Below are 17,702 nucleotides of genomic sequence, written 5' to 3'. Positions count from 1 at the left end.
GGAATCCTTAGTGGAAATGGTATGAGTCATGCACACCCTCACACAGCACAGACTGCAACACAAAAGTCAAACCACTTGCAGATGAAGATGTTTCTTCCTCACAATTGCATTGCTTTGTCAGAGGCTGTCACTGCTAATGCTGATGTCACTGCAGAAGGCTGTGAAGCACAAACCTGGACCTGTGTATCTTGGTACAGTCACACGGGACATGCACTTTTAACAATAAACATCGTCACAAAGCAGCTTTGCAGAAATACGAATATAGATTTCGCTCCCCAATGAACAAGCCAGAGGAAAAACTCCCTGAAAATGTGAGGAAGAAACCTTGAGAGGAACCAGTCTCCCAAGGGAACCCATCCTTGTCTGTGTGACATCAGATAGTATAAATCATTACAGTATGCAGGTGTAGAAGATTAAAGACAAACCGTATGGATTGTGTGTACAGGATGTTCAGTATTTTTTGTGAATAAGGGTTCTGGGATGAACAACAGGTCAGTCTTTATGATTACAGCAGAAACACTTAGATACAAATCTACAGGACACAGGTCAGGATAAACACTTGTAATTACTTTGAGAAGTGTAGATATTTAGGGTGACTTTAATGGACCATGGGTCAGTTGGTGTCACACTGTTGGTGAGTAGGGTATTTTTCACTTGGACGCAGCTGTCTGAAGAGTTCTTGGCTAAGTAGACAGCAGGAACGCTTATGAATGGCATGGCTCCACCATTGCAGTTGACTCCATGCTGGATATTAAGGACTTTACGTAACGATGGCTATACGGAAAGCTACAGTGACCACAACTATGTGTTTGGTTATGCTGCAGCCATGGAAACTAAAGCCACTAAACAATACACTATGGCAGAATTGCTTTACGCATTAGAAGATAAGTGAATGTCAGAGTATGTGCTGTTGTATGATATCAGAAATATGTTCAGAAAATGGATTAATTTATGTGTCTTTGACTGAATTCACTGAACCAAAAGTGTTGTCATCTTTTGCAAATATAATTAACATTAAAGTGTTTTGTGGAGTATGTTAAATAGTCGTTTGTGCTGTAGAAGGACCATGGACTACGGTGCTGGAAGCAGAAGGTCAGAGTTCATGCAGCTGCAGTACAGCTTAGTTTTTCTTCTAGATGCCATTGCCATCCCTGCCACTGTTGATGCTTAAAGTCCATTAATTTTTTTTTTATTTTATTTGTTGTTGATGTAAACATGTTTACTGTGGTCCTCACAGGCGATGGTAAATGTGTTGGATGCCATATCAAGTTGTCTGGTGTGCTGGATATATAATGTCAATGTAGCAGCTTTTGGTTAACACTAGCTAACACTTTTGTCATCATCATCATCATCATCATCATCATCATCATTATTTCTCATCTGCTAGCTAGATGAGCACTACCACCCAGTGAGGGCACAGACTAAAACTTCCTTCATCTAAGACTGCTCATGCGACGTCACACAGTGTCAGATTGTACTTTGAGGAGAACTCTGAAAGGCCATTTCACACTGGACACGCCATGTCACGCCCTCATTCAATTCTATTTTGACAACCTTTTCATTCCACACCAGCTACATCATCAGAGACACGTCAGTGAAGTGTCAAACACGAGCCGTGCTGCCTTTTTTTCATGCTTCATGCTTTTTTCCCTCTGTTTCATGTGAGTGAAGTGGAAACTAAATAGAAATAAACTGAAATCACAAAACTACACTTTCTGTATGCTGTGCACCTTATTTAAAATCATAATCTGCAAAGATGTCATGATTGTGTAACCTGTAGCTTCATAGCAAAGTATTTGTACAGTATGATGCTCGTATTACACCAACATGGGGAAACAAAATAAACACAAATACACACTTGGTTATTCACGGTCCTACTGTCTCATCACAGTTTTGTAATTGCAGCTCGGACAAGACAGGCTTGGCAATAAAGACATGAAAGCAAACAGGACTTCTTTGCAACGTGAACTCCTCTCCTTTCTGGGCACTTTACACCCAGTCTGTTGTATTAGAGCCCTCTTCAGGACAGTTTGGTTAAAACATGTATTGGTGTGGAGAAGATTTGTGATCATGTTCTTATGCTGCAAACAATCGTATTCGGAACTTGGAAAGTTCCAGGTTGATTTCCCAAGTCCCAATCTAAACGCAGTCCAGTGCTTACATTTAAAAAAAAACACGGAAGCCCAGAGAAAGATCGTATTAGTATGCTTAGACTGTTCATCTTTGCTCATAAAATTTATCTCTGACAATTGTTTTATCACGTTAGCACATTTGGGCTGAAATCGAGTGAATTACGCTACAAATCTAAACTTATAAAACTGCTAAAACACCTTGTCACTAACGTTTACTGTGCATTGTCCAAAGTATGGTTGGATTTCCGTTGCGACAAGGTAACAGTCTTTTGTACAATTCTCTTTAAAAGTCCAGTGTGCACACACCCACACACACTGAAGCACAGGTGTGTATGCTGGAGTCTGTAGCGGAAATGGTGTGAGTCATAAACACACCCACACAGACGTTAAGACTAATGTTACACCATGTACAGTATAGTCTCTCTCTCTCTCTCTCTCTCTCTCTCTCTCTCTCTATCAGCTCATTGTGTTTCCTATAGAAAAGCCAAACCATTGTTTAGGGAAGATTTGTTTTCTCTGTGTGTGAAAGAAAGCACGACACCCATCTTCAACAATTGCTCAATCTCTGTCTGTCTATCTCTCTCCGTTTCGTCGGCACAGCAAAATCCTCTAGGGTCCGACGTTTACTGAGGGGAAGAGAGGAGTGTGTTACTCCCATAAAATGAATAAGGGATCCATCAGAAATGAGAGAGAGAGAGGGAGAGAGAGGGAGAGAGAGAGAGAGAGAGAGAGAGAGAGAGAGAATTAGCAGTCTTTCATGCCAGGAGATAGATGGAGAGATGAGCGAAATGATGCTGCAGTTGGAGTGCATGAACGAAAGAAAAATGGATGAATGGAGTGAAGGAGAACATACTTGTGTTGAACCACATGAGAGAGAGAGAGAGAGAGAGAGAGAGAGAGAGAGGATGATTAGGAGCAGACTGTGGGTGGGTTTGTGTGTGTATGTGTGTGTGAGACTCTGACTCAGTCTGTTTGTGCTGCTAAATGCTGCCCTGGTGGCTCCACTGAAAAACACAACCTAACACTGATAAACTTCATTTGTTTTCCGCACACAGCCACCTGGATGTGCATTACATAAACACTCACATTAACAGTCATAACTCTGAAGTGAGTCTGTAGTTGTAAGAAGTTTGTTTAGTTATGGATTTGCTTCTATCACTTCATGTGACCAGTGTTGTGGGTCTGCACTTGGTTTTTAAGTTTGTTTTGCAGGTCTGTAGTTGTGTGTGTGTTGTTTTGGAGTTCTGATCTTCTGAACTTTTGAATCTGTATTTGTAGATGTGTAGTAGTCACATAATTGCAGTAGTTGTGGGTCTGTAGCTCTTTTGGTTGGTATTTGTGGTTGTGTAGTTGCTGCCTAGTCCTGTGACTCTATAGTTGTGGGTCTGTGGTTATTTGGCTCTGTAGTCCTGTAGTTCTGTGGGTCTGTGGCTTTGTGGTTTTGCAGTTCTGTGGGTCTGTGGCTTTGTGGTCTTCTACTTCTGTGGGTCTATGTCTTTGTGGCCCTGTGGCACTGTACTCCTGTGGGCCTGTAGTTCTTTAGGTTGTTAGTTGAGGTTGTGTAGTTGCTTCATAGTTCTGTGGCTCAATAGTTCTGTGGGTCTGTACTTGTGGGTTTGCAGTTGTATGTCTGTAGTACTTTGGCTCTGCGGCTCTGTAGTCCTGTGGCTCTGTAGTTGTGGCTCCGTAGTCCCATGGCTCTGTAGTCCCATGACTCTGTAGTCCTGTAGTCCCATGGCTCTTTAGTCCTGTAGTCCCATGGCTCTATAGTCCAGTGGCTCTGTAGTTGTGGCTCTATAGTCCTGTGGACCTGTAGTCCCGTCTGTGGCTCTGTAGTCTAGTAGTCCCATGGCTCTTTAGTCCTGTACTCCTGTGGCTCTGTAATTGTGGCTCTGTAGTCCTGTACTCCTGTGGCTCTGTAATTGTGGTTCTGTAGTCCTGTAGTCCCATGGCTCTATAGTCCTGTAGTCCCATGGCTCTGTAGTCCCATGGCATTGTAGTCCTGTAGTCCCATGGCTCTGTAGTCCCATGGCATTGTAGTCCTGTAGTCCCATGGCTCTATAATCCTGTAGTCCCATGGCTCTGTAGTCCCATGGCATTGTAGTCCTGTAGTCCCATGGCTCTGTAGTCCTGTGGCTTTGTAGTCCTGTAGTCCCGTGGCTCTGTAGTCCTGTGGCTTTGTAGTCCTGTAGTCCCATGGTTCTGTAGTCCCATTGATCTGTGCCTCTGTAGTCCTGTAGTCCTGTGGCTCTGTAATTGTGGCTCTGTAGACCTGTAGTCCCATGGCTCTGTAGTCCCATTGACCTGTGGCTCTATAATTCTGTAGTCAAATGGCTCTGTAGTCCTGTTGAATTGTGGCTCTATAGTTTTGTAGTCCCATGGCTCTGTAGTCACGTTGACCTGTGGCTTTATAGTCCTGTATTTTTGTGGCTCTGTAGTCCTGTGGCTCTGTAATTGTGGCTCTGTAGTCCTGTAGTCCCATGGCTCTATAGTCCTGTAGTCCCATGGCTCTGTAGTCCTGTAGTCCTGTGGCTCTGTAATTGTGACTCTGTAGTCCTGTAGTCCCATGGCTCTGTAGTCCCGTGGCTATGTAGTCCTGTGGCTCTGTAATCATGTGGTTCTGTAATCATATGGCTTTGTAGTTGTGGCTCTGTAATCCTGTGGCCCTGTAGTTTTGTGGCTCTGTAGTCCAGTGACTCTGTAGTTTTTTAGGTTGGTAGTTGTGGGTGTCTAGTTGCTTCTTAGTTCTGTGGCTCTATAGCTCTGTGGGTCTGTAGTTGTGGCTCTATAGTTCCATGGCTCTGTAGTCCTGTGGCCCTGTGGCTCTGTAGACCTGTAGTTTCACATATACATTGCAGCACAGTGAAATTCTTTTTTCTTCTTCTAACATATATCAGCTTATCAGGATGTTGAGGTCAGAATGCAAGGTAAGCCATGATATGGCGTCCCTGGAGCAGAGAGAGGGTTAGGGCCTTGCTCAAGGGCCCAACTGTGGGAGCTTGGTGGCCACAGTTAATTTGAACCCCCGACCTTTTGATCAATAACCCAGAGACTTAACCACCGCCTAGTTCTGTGGTTCTGTAGTTCTGTGGGTTCTCTTGGGTAGTTCAGTATTTATGGGTCTGTATTTGTAGGTACATAGTTGCTGTGTAATTCTCTGAGTCTGCAGTTGCTACGCTTCTGAAGGGTATGTAATTAGGTTTGGAGTCTGTAAGTTTGTTTTGGGTTCTGTAGTTGTGTATTTCTGTGAATATGTGGTTGGGAGTGCAGTTGTTGTGTGGTACTGTGATTCTGTAGTTACTGAGTAGTTCTGTGGGCTTGTAACTGTGAGTCTACAGTTGTGTAGTTTTTGAGTGTATTGGATATGCTCATAATTATTTTTAGGCCAGCTTTGCAGCTGTGGTTCTGTAATGCAGTGAGTCTACAGATGTTTTTAGAGGATTTTGAGAGTGCTACCTAATGTGCTGTTATGTGTGTGTGTGTGTGTGTGTGTGTGTGTGTGTGTGTGTGTGTACTCAGTGGAAGGTGTGAGGTGAATCAGTGGGTGTAGGAGGTGCTGAATCGCTCACATGGCTAGCGGTCATGGACTGTCTTCACACACACACACACACACACACACACACACACACACAGACACACACACACATCAGAGGCTGATTTACATCTTATTTTTTAGCTCTTGTTTTGTGTCCTCTATGTGCCCTTTGGTAAAGTCTTCATCACTGTTGGTTGTTGAGCGCAGCATGTAGTATAATGAAGAGAAACATATTCAAATGTGTCCTCAAGTGTTCTTAATTTGTTACTGAGCAGTGATGAGGCTGCAGATTATTAAACAGCTAATTTAACTGGGTACAGTTGACTACCTGATCTTATCCTCTGTCACCTAAAGCTTATATGATGTGGAGCATCTGTAGGTGGTGCATACATCATGTCTGTAGTTGTGGGCTCTAGTCTGTCTGTAGTTCAGTGGGGGCAGTGGTGACATGACGATTAAGGCTCTGGGTTACTGATTGGAAGGTCGGGGGTTCAAGCCCCAGCACTGCCAAGCTGCCACTGTTGGGCCCTTGAGCAAGGCCCTTAACCCTCTTTGCTACAAAGGGGTGCCGAAGGGGCACTGTATCATGTCTGACCCCAACCTCCTAACACTCTCGGGTATGCGAAGAAAAATTTCACTGTGCTGTAATGTATGTGTGACCAATAAAGACTCATTATCATTATGTTGTTCTCTGTTTGTAGTTGCCCTGTGGGTCTGTAGTTGGTGTGTAGTTTGTTAGATATATGGTTAGTCTGTAGTTGGTGGGGTTTTTTTTAGTTCTGTAGTTAGTGTGTAATTGTTTTGATGTATAGTTGTGGGTCTGGCATGCATTGGCATATATTTCTTTAAGTATTTGTATTTGTGAATCAGTAGTTGGTCTGTGGGTCAGTAGTTAGTGTTTAATTGTGGGTCTTATGGCAGTGCTGATTGTGGAAGGGATAATACCCACTTTCTGTATCAAGGATGACACCTTACGGGCCACTGGCTTATACAGACAGTGTAGCTAGTTACATACTAGATAGATGTCAAGATGAAACAGGACAGAGAGCATGTAGAACCCAGTGTGTGTCTGGGTGTGAAGGATGAATCAGAAAGGAGACAGGTGAACTTTACTCAGAGATTCAGGCTCCCTTTATTGTTCTTTTTCCCCACAGTGTTCTTTTTCTTCATCGCACGTACCCCTAAACTAAAACTTCAGTGCAGGGGCATGGTAGGGAGCAGACTCCGCTCGGTCTCGGTCTCACTGTCGTCTATGGTGTTTCTGCAAAAATAAACAAAGCACATCTACTGTAAATAAACTGGCACCAGTGTGAATCATCATGTATTACCTGCCTGTTTATACCCCCAACACACACACACACACACACACACACACAGAGAGAGAGAGAGAGAAGACAGAGAGAGATAGATAGAGAGAAGATAGAGAGAGAGAGAGTCCTAAATATGTGTCCTAATTCTTCCTTCTGTCTGGTTCCAGCTGAGGACAATTTTAAACTCTGCTGGAAACTACAACTTCTCTCTCTCTCTCTCTCTCTCTCTCTCTCTCTCTCTCTCTCTCTCTCTCAAACACACACACATCTCTCTTTCTCACACTGTCGCTCCATCCCTGTGTCTTTTTGTCTCTCTCGAAATAATCTGTTTGTATCTGTATTTCTCTCTCTTTCTCTCTGTCTCTTTTTGTCCCTCTCCCAGGCTGTCTGTCTCTCTCTCCCTCTCTCTCTCTCTCTCTCTCTTTCTTTATCTCTTTCCATCATATCACTATATGTATTGCCTTGTGATTATCTGGGAGAATGCAGTGAGTAGCTAAAAGAAATGCTTGGCCTGACATGTGGGTATCACTGGATAACAAAATAAATATATATTTTTTATATATTATTCAATGTATTAGTATATAGATTTTATATGTAGTGTATATATAATACTATATAATGCAGCACTATTTAATATTAGGATGGTAATGGGGTCATTATCTTTCTCTCTCTGCTTATGGATAAAAACCCTGAGGCATTTCCTTTTCCTCAATCTCTCTCTCTCTCTCTCTCTCTCTCTCTCTCTCTCTCTCTCTGTCCTTGTCGAGTTGTACATAATTTCACACTTGCATTTGTTCCTGTTTTTCTCTGTGACTCTCCTCTCACTGCGTATGTTACGTCCTTCTCCTGGCTTCACTCCCAGACAGGGACAAAGAGAGCACGAGAGAGAGAGAGAGAGAGAGAGAGAGAGAGAGACAGACAGACAGGCAGACAGACAGATAGAGAGCAACACACAGAGAGACTGAGAGAGAGAGAAGGTGTGAAAGTGTGATTGAGGAACACAAGATGTGCTCAGTCAATTACACAGGAGAAGCATGCCAACCTGGCAGCACTCAGAGACACCACAAGCTGTTACGCTTACTCTTACACTTACGTTTTACACACACACACACACACACACACACACACACACACACACACAGGTCCAGTTACTGATCCTGGTGAGTTTTACTGCTACTACTAATACATTTAGTTTAAAGGGCCAGTTTCAGTATTCCAGTATAGAGTGTGTTAGGTATTAATTGAATATATTTCCTCATTGTGACTCAAATCCACAAACGTTTACATGCAGCCTAATAAACTGTTTATAAAGCGACCGAGTGCTCAATCGGAATATAAAAGTAATCATGTATGCACCTCGGTCAGAATAGAGTACACTGATTGGAGGAGGTGAGTTAATGTCTTTTTAATAATCAGTTAAACAGAAGAATAATCTCTGTGTAAACATACAGTACGTGTCTGATTACTTTCACTGTTGGACTTGTTCTGTGAACGTGTGTCTGCATGATGCGCTCCTGATGCAATAAAATGGTTGTGTAAGAAAACACAGACTTTAATCTGTTTAAAATAATTGTGAGGTGTGATGGGCATCAAACTAACATTCTAAGGCAGATACAGGATAGGAATTGACCTCAATAAACTTTAATATCAGTAGATGGACATGGGTGTGGAAGATGAGTGTGTTTCATGGATGGATGGATAATGCTTTTCTCCCCACTTTGGTCATTTGCCAATTCCCACCCATCTGCCAGCTCTTCCCATCATATAACATCTACCACACGTGCTAACGCGTGCTTCTCCGAGACTCATGAAGCCAGACAACGTCTTTTCAAACTGTTTCTTATGCTGGATCACAGGGCAGTGTAACACACTCAGAGGAAAGCACTTTTCACTCTCTTCCACATACACGTGTTCACAGCTCACAGTTGGCTAGTGTCCCTGTGAGTGACAGGGGAGAGAGAGTATGGTTTCTTGGCCACGGATGGCTGTGGCATCATCAGGATTTCCGGATGATTGGGTCACAAACTCTTCTTTTTGCTATCAACTCAATAATCACAAGTTGAGGACATTGTACTGAGATGGATAGAGTTTAAAATGTGTTAAAAACAAAATGGATTCAAAACTTGTTGTTATGGTAGCCTTGACACTAAACCTCATTTCACACATGCACAAAGCTTTGGCTCGGACTACATGTGAAGCGTATCTAAATGAAACCTGGCTACAGGGTGTCCAGTTTATGATTCATATAAACATTAAGAATCTGAAAAACTTTGAATGGGAACACTGATGCGACTCCTTAACTCTGTGGGAATGAACTGGGATGAAGACAAAGGTTCCTGAGTATTCCCACACACACGTTTGGGTAAAGAGATGTACTGAGTTGTTAATCGATCACCATCTGGTAGTGTGTTGGATCAGATGGTGGGGTAAACTGGAGGTCAGACCCAGCAAGCCCAAACATGCAGCCGGAGTTTGGTGGGAAGTGCTGGAATTATTCACTCTCACCTCTGAGAGACCTTCACACACATCCTGAAAAAAGGTACGAGACATGAAGCCCAAATACACCGTCTTTAAAAAATTTGAGTAGGCTGTCATGGTCGTAATCTGAGAACCAGGTGGGTGTTAGATGCTAGTAGTAAGGGACGATGTAAAGTAGAAGAACAGGGTCTTTAAGACCTAGCTGGATTGCTGGACTACTGGTTCAGAAGAGAAGCTGTGGATAGCTAGTTAAGGCATATGAAGACTTTGTGGAGGCCATGGGGAACATATTTTGGTTGGCGTCAAAAAAGTTCTGGAAAACCAGAAAGGAAGGACATCACCCACATGTTCAGCAAGGGCAGATAAGCATGCTGGAAGGAAAACTTTTAGGAACTCTAGCAGAAGGTCAGAACCATTCCTCCAAGAATAATAACTGGTCATGATTCTTGTGTTTGTGACAGAGCTTATACATATTGTTATTGAAATATGCTAATATATGCTAATAATGTTTAATAGTTTTCTCCTTCAGTTCAGTAATCCAGACACACAAGATCGTGTGTTTGTGTGTGTGTGTGTCTGTGTGTGTGTGTGAGAGAGAGAGAGAGAGAGAGAGAGAGAGAGAGAGAAGGAGACAGTGCCAGTACAGCAGAGCTCTGTCACTGTGCATTAGTGTGTGTGTGTGTGTGTGTGCGTGTGTGTGCGTGTGTGTATGTGTGAGACAGAGACAGAGAGAGAGAGAGAGAGAGAGAGAGAGAGAGAGAGAGAGAGACATTTCCAGTACATGTAGAGCTCTGTCACTGTGCATTAGTGCGTGTGTGTGTGTGTGTGTGTGTGTGTGAGAGCATGTCACAGCGAGGTCAGTGTGTGATGTCAGGCATAATAGTTATATTTAAGACGGAAATTGATTTCTTTTAATTAATAATTCCACTCAGAGCTGAAGCCGGACATAGAGAGAGGGCAAAAGAGGGGAGGGAGGGAGGGAGCAGCAGAGTGAGAGAGTGAGCTATCGGCCAAGGGAGAAAGTGAGAGAGAGAAGTGCTGAAAGATATATAGAGAGAAAGCGACGAGGTTAATAATCTTCACACCTCTTTATCGGAGTCTTACAGCGTGAAGGTCACATTGTCCAGGCTGAATATGTGTATATTATAGAGACGTGTGTGTGTGTGTGTGTGTGTGTGTGTGTGTGTGTGTGTGTGTACTGCAGTGAAGCAGTAGTGGCAGATGCATTTATTGGCAGAAAGCAATATGAGGCTGCATACTGTGTGTGTGTGCGCGTGTGTGTGTATGTGTGTGTGTGTGTGTGTGCGCACATGTGTTATGGATGCCAGAGTACCACAGCTGGTGTGTCAATGTGTTGGCACAGTGTGAAAGCAGAAATGGTGTGTGTGTGTGTGAGTCGCTCATGGAAGTGCTGATATTTTTTTCTAGAAGGGTTCAGTAGTTTTAAGAGAGTTCTGTATATCTAGGAAGGTTCTGTAGGTCTGGGAAGCTTATCTAGGATGGTTAATTAGGTTTGTGAGTGTTCTGTAGGTCTGGAAGGGTTATCTGGGATGGTTTGTTAGATCTTGGAGAGTTCTGTAGGTCTGGGAGGGTTATCTACGATGGTTTGTTAGGTCTTAGAGGGTTCTGTAGGTCTGGGAGGGCTATCTAGATATGTAAGAGTTCGTCCTGATTCAGAGCCAGTGTCACTGGTCTTTGGGAAAACGTTATTATGTAATATCCCTGCTTATAAGTGTGCATTATCTATTTTGGGATTACAGTAATTAAATGCTTCTTGTACACTGTTAACTAGGGATATGTCTAAAACTGTGTTTTATTCACTACATAGTGCAGTATTCCACCCACTGGTGTTGATATAGCCTATATAATGAAGGGGATGTTCGTTTTGTGGCCTATATATAATCTAACTCAGAACTTTTGGCCCCTCTTAAAAGAATGAAGAAAAATGAATGTTATACACACAAATAGGATAGCTTACTTACCTGTCCTCTAACAACAATCATCTAGTCTGCATCCTTTGTACACTAACTTATTGCAGTGCATTGTGGGATTTCATTAGTGCACTTTTTAGGGTATGTATTTGGACTCAGGAAGTGAACAGGGTATTTAGACAGATGTCAGTGATATACAGAGATGTAGTGCACTCAGACTCTGAGTGAGTGAGTGAGTGAGCAAGCAGATATTTAAATGATACTGATGTAATTAATTGAACAAGGCCTGCGATAATTAGGACGTGCCCGATTAATCACGTCTGTGTGTGGGGGATTACAGATAAAGCTTTAACTGTAGACAGGGAGAGAGAGAGAGAGAGAGAGAGAGAGAGAGAGAGAGAGAGAGAGAGAGAGAGAGACTGCAGCTTAGAAAAAGGTAACTTTTTTACACACCTGTAATACTCATGTGCAACACTTAAATTTATTTTCCAACATTGTTTAATAATTGGAAACTAGTTAAAATGTCAGCTAAACTAGCATTAGCTGCCTAAATGGCTAGCATTGCTTCTGAGGGACAGACACACTAAATCTAGAAACCGCATAACTGCTTAAAACACACTAAACCCTGAAACTATGTTACTGCTACAGAAACACTAAACCCAGAAACGTCTCTCTCTCTCTCTCTCTCTCTCTCTCTCTCTCTCTCTCTCTATCTCTCAGCTGTCAGTCATGTCCAACTTTGACGTCTGTGTGGCTTGTCTCCAAGAAGATCTCATTTGGGCTTGTTGGTACCATATATCTGTTAGTATGCTTTGTCTCCTGAGATTTCTTTTGACTAAATGTTTGAAGTGGAGCCGAGGGTGGCCAGCACTTCGGGTACCTTGTTGGAGTTGGGAGAAGAGCATTTGGAAGCCTATCATTTTGCATTCTTGCCACATGACCTGTCTAGCAAAGATTTTTTTGGCAGAGAATTGTCGCCATATTATCCAGACCTGCCTTCTCAAGAATTGTCTGGTTGGGAATATGGTCCATCAGACTCAGACCCATTATAGAGCGCAGGTGTCGCATCATCACAGCATTCAGTTTGTGAACCTGGTGGGCATAGATTGTCCAGATGCACACAAAAGGGTCGAGAAGACAACTGCTTGATAGCTCATTTAGTTTTAAGGTTGATGTCATGGTTGTTCCACAATCTCTGATGGAGTTGGGTTTGCAGCTCCATGTCCAATTTGTTGTCCTCTGAGGTGGTGCTTCCGAGGTATGGGAAATGGCTAACTCTCTCCAGTTCTGTTCCACAGATAGAGATAGACTTGGGTGTTGGTAGACTGTCTTTTTTTGATTGACTTGAAGGCTAAAATTTGAGGGAGCTTATTGGAATCTGTCAATCAGCTCTTGCATGGTGTCTGGGTCAATGGTAATCAAGGCACTGTCATCTGCATACAGTTCCCTTGCCACTCTAACACAAGTTTTAGATTTGGCAGCAAATTGGTTGACATTGAACAGGTTGGCACCAATTCTTATTTGAAGTTGAACACCTGCATCTTGGACACTGGAGAAAGCCTCATCTAACATCGCACCCAGATATATCGAGAATAGGTTTGGTGCAAGCACACATCCCTGTTTCACACCATTCTCAATAGCAAATGTGCCTGACAATGTTCCTCCATAATGCACCTGTCCTCTCATTCCTTGATGTAGTCCCTGCACGAGTTGCACAAAGTGTTCTGCACATCCATACTTCTGGAGGAGCTTCCAAAGGCCCCGCATACTACCGTGTCAAAGGCCTTTGTAAAGTCGATGAAAAGAGAGTACAGTGGTCTATTTTGTTCTTTGCATTTCTCCTGGATCTGTCTGAGGCAGAAGATGGCATCGTCAGTGCTTCTACCAGACCTGAACCCATATTGAGTCTCTGGGATGAAACTATCCAGGTGTACGGATGGAGAGTTTCACTAAACCTAGAAACAATGTAACTGCTACGGAAACACTAAACCCAGAAATGCTAGCAATGAGACTAGAATGCTAAACCCCAAAATGGTGTTAGGCTAAATGCTCTTTCATCTTTTGTTACTTTACTTGCAGGAGATTCGGCATAGTGCAGTGCATTAACACTGCTGTTAGGGAAAGTAGAATTCAATTACATCCATTCAGCCAGAACAGATAAGACAGAGAGAGATAGAGGGAAAGAGATGAATGGAGGGAGGCAGAGAGGAGGAGGAGAGAGACTGAGATTATACACAACAAATTTAAAAGCATTAGTAGGTAAAAATGGGGGGAGCGAGACAAAGAGACAGAGATGGAAAGCGAGAGATGGGGGATATAATGACGAAGGATAAATTGTGCTGCGGTAGAGACTGCGGTCGCAAATTTAAAGTACCGCTCTCACTCTACAAACACCTCATCACTCCAACACACACAGACAAGGCACAGAAGGTTCTGGAACGATTATGAATGAGAACTAGTTCCAGTTGTACACTAACAGAACTGCATGAACACAAAAGTCCTTGTGTGTGTGTGTGTGTGTGTGTGTGTGTGTGTGTGTGTAAGGGGGGTGTACAAGCTGGATCAGGTGGCAGCCCTTTCATGGCTGCCAAGCTTCAGCTTTCATGCACTTTTTGTCTATCTAGTTCACACACACACACACACACATACGCACAGAGTCCTCCCCTAAACTAGGTTGAGTGGATGTATTCACTTGTGTTTTGGGTCTTGTGACGCTGCCAGTGTTGCTCTACATTACACTGTTTATGAATATAGCTTGACCTCTACCTATCGCATCTGCGCGCACACACACACACACACACACACACACACACACACACACACACACACACACACAAATACACTGCCACACAAGTGCTAAAAATGCAAGCGCTGGTATGGGAAGCACTGTTAAGAAATAACTTTGCTACTGTAAGGATGCTAAATCTAAATAATACCAGCACTAAGGTGGAATGTGGGGCGTTTGGGGTTGGAACATCACTGCTACAGAAACATTAAACCCAGAATTGGGGGACTGAAGGAGCTTTAAAAAAACAGACTTGTTAATACAAATTATTTCTTCTCTCTTTTTGTCTATTTCTATTCATTTCTCTCTGTCTGCAGGATGATAACTCCCTGTTTTTCCAGTTTGGTCCATCCATTGAGCAGCAGGCCTCAGTGATGTTGAACATTATGGAGGAATATGATTGGTACATTTTCTCCATCGTCACCACCTACTACCCCGGATACCAGGACTTTGTCACCAAGGTAAAGTTAGAATAATATGATTAATATAAAACTTTAAATACTGAATGAAACCTTATTTATTTCATACATAAAACGTTTTCCATTAAATCTCTTGACGTCGCCAAAAATAAGAGTAAACCATTTTTAAAACCGAAGAATGAACCAAATTTATTGGTCTTTTTCATTAAAGTTAAATGGTCACATATCTGCCATTAACTGTATTTGTTTATTTGAAAGCTGATCTTGTTGGTTAGCTATATGTGTAGGGTTGTTATTGAGACTTTCCAAAGGGTTTGAGCCCTCAGGGGCTGCAACCAGATCAGGAGCAAGGCAGTGATCAGATCAGACATGAGACTTTGACTAGATCAGAAGCAAGGCTTTGATCAGATCAGGAGCAAGGCTTTGACCAGATCTGTAGGAAGGCTTTGACCAGATCCGTAGCAAGGCTTTGACCAGATCAGGAGCAAGGTTTTGGTCAGATCAGGAGCAAGGCTTTGACCAGATCAGGAGCAAGGCTTTGACCAGATCAGGAGCAAGGCTTAGACCAGATCAGGAGCAAGGCTTTGACCAGATCAGGAGCAAGGCTTTGGTCAGATCAGGAGCAAGGCTTTGGTCAGATCAGGAGCAAGGCTTATATCAGCTCAGGAGCAAGGCTTTGACCAGATCAGGAGCAAGGCTTTGACCAGATCAGGAGCAAGGCTTAGACCAGATCAGGGGCAAGGTTTTGACTAGATCAGGAGCAAGGCTTAGACCAGATCAGGAGCAAGGCTTTGACCAGATCCGGAGCATGGCTTTGACCAGATCAGCAGCAAGGCTTTGACCAGATCAGGAGCAAGGCTTTGGTCAGATCAGGAGCAAGGCTTTGACCAGATCAGGAGCAAGGCTTTGGCCAGATCAGGGGCAAGGCTTTGACCAGATCAGGAGCAAGGCTTTGACTAGATCAGGAGCAAGGCTTTGGTCAGATCAGGAGCAAGGCTTTGACCAGATCAGGAGCAAGGCTTTGGCCAGATCAGGGGCAAGGCTTTGACCAGATCAGGAGCAAGGCTTTGACTAGATCAGGAGCAAGGCTTTGACTAGATCAGGAGCAAGGCTTTGGCCAGATCAGGGGCAAGGCTTTGACCAGATCAGGAGCAAGGCTTTGACTAGATCAGGAGCAAGGCTTTGGCCAGATCAGGGGCAAGGCTTTGACCAGATCAGGAGCAAGGCTTTGACTAGATCAGGAGCAAGGCTTAAACCATCTCAGGAGCAAGGCTTTGACCGGATCAGGAGCAAGGCTTTGACTAGATCAGGAGCAAGGCTGTGGCCAGATCAGGAGCAAGGCTTTGACCAGATCAGTAGCAAGGCTTTGATCAGATCTGTAGCAAGGCTTTGATCAGATCAAGTGCCAAGTTTCAATGAGATCAGGAGCAAGACTTTGATCAGATAATGAGCAAGACTTTGATCAAATCAGGAGCAAGGCAGTGACTAGATTATGAGCAATGCAGTGACCCAGTCAGGAGCAAAGGTTTTATCAGATCAAGTGCAGTCCCTGTGGAGTTTTGCCTGTTCTTCTTGTGTTTGCATAGGCTTCATTCGGGTTTTCTTGTTTCCTCCAACTGTCCAAAATCATACCTGTAATTAATAATAATAATTGTTTTTCACTTTCATTCCCTCTTGCTCTTTTTCAGATCCGCAGCACTATTGAGAACAGTTTTGTGGGCTGGGAACTGGAGGAGGTTTTACTGTTGGACATGTCGGTGGATGATGGAGACTCTAAAATCCAGAACCAGCTGAAGAAGCTCCAGAGTCCTGTCATCTTGCTCTATTCAACCAAAGAGGAAGCCAATATCATCTTCGAGGTGGCGCACTCTGTCGGGCTCACAGGATATGGATACACCTGGATTGTACCATCCCTGGTGGCGGGGGACGCTGACCACATTCCTCCAGAGTTCCCTACAGGTGATCTGCTCATTACATGAGATTAGAGGTTTGGTATGACACAATCTAAGGAGGAGCTCTGAGGGGGGATTTTCTCTGGAATGAACCTTAGGCAGGGTGTGTGTGCATGTGGCATGGCTTGTTGCTCTCTCTCTCTCTCAGGTATGATCAGTGTGTCGTATGATGAGTGGGATTATGGGTTGGAGGCGCGTGTGCGTGATGCTGTGGCTGTTATTGCCACGGCAACATCAGCCATGATGATGGATCGTGGACCTCACACTCTTCTGAAGTCTGAGTGTCATGGAGCTCCAGAAAAGAAGAGCACAGGAAACACTAATGAAGTGCTCAGGTATACACAACCATAAGCTCAATACACAACAATAACGGACTGCTATGGTAAACTCACACTTATGTACATTAAACACACACACACACACACACACACACACACACACACACACACAGTCTTTGCTTTTTGTTAAGAAAGAAAATAAATGGGGTTTGCCCCCCCCACCAAACCAAACACCACCACTCACTCCCATTAGAGAAGCTTATTATAGGTGCGTGTCCTCATTTCTCATCGAGCCACCACACACACACACACACACACACACACACACACAATAAACAAGAAACACTCAGCTCTTACAGCATTATGCATCTAAACACAGGTGCACTTACTCAGATTGTTTGTTAGTGTGTGTATGTACAATGTGGTCTCTCTCTATAAAGTATATGTATATTGTGTGTGTGTGTGTGTGAGAGAGAGAGAGAGACTAATTCAGGAGCTGAGATGACACAGTGGTGTGTTTCACTCAGAACCGCTTCATGTGTGTATTTTCTCTATTAAGTGTCCACCTTAGCAATCAATACACACTACAGTTATTGATCTCAGAGCCACTCTGCATATAACCTGCTATATGTTACTGTGTGTCTGTGTGTGTGTGTGTGTGGGGGGGGGGGGGGGGTAAGTAGCTATAATTATTTTTTAATGCAGATAAATATGACACATTGAAGCTAAAGCAGACTTTTTAGGCATGATTTAGCCGTTGCAGACGTTTCTCTGTGTCTGTCTGTCTGTCTCTCTCAAAGTTTCTCTCCCCTTGTCTCTGTCTCACGCTGTCTGTCTTTCTCTCTGGCACTCAGTACATCTCTCTCTGTTTCAGTCTCTCTC

General features: G+C 43.5%; 1 protein-coding gene across 1 annotated transcript in view; it reads left to right on the top strand.

Annotated features, from left to right (window-relative positions):
• grin2ba (glutamate receptor, ionotropic, N-methyl D-aspartate 2B, genome duplicate a) overlaps window positions 1-17,702 on the top strand; it is a 45,836-nt gene that overhangs the window by 14,044 nt on the left and 14,090 nt on the right. The window contains exons 3-5 of the mRNA XM_053638174.1: window positions 14,489-14,632; window positions 16,279-16,549; window positions 16,691-16,877. Of these exons, the coding sequence (XP_053494149.1) occupies window positions 14,489-14,632; window positions 16,279-16,549; window positions 16,691-16,877 (602 nt within the window). The remainder of the gene's footprint in view (window positions 1-14,488; window positions 14,633-16,278; window positions 16,550-16,690; window positions 16,878-17,702) is intronic.

This window comes from Ictalurus furcatus, chromosome 12 (genome assembly GCF_023375685.1).
Source record: "Ictalurus furcatus strain D&B chromosome 12, Billie_1.0, whole genome shotgun sequence".
In the NCBI taxonomy this organism is placed as follows: domain Eukaryota; kingdom Metazoa; phylum Chordata; class Actinopteri; order Siluriformes; family Ictaluridae; genus Ictalurus; species Ictalurus furcatus.
The sequence above is the reverse complement of the archived record's forward strand: the minus strand, read 5'-3'. Positions and strand labels throughout refer to the sequence as shown.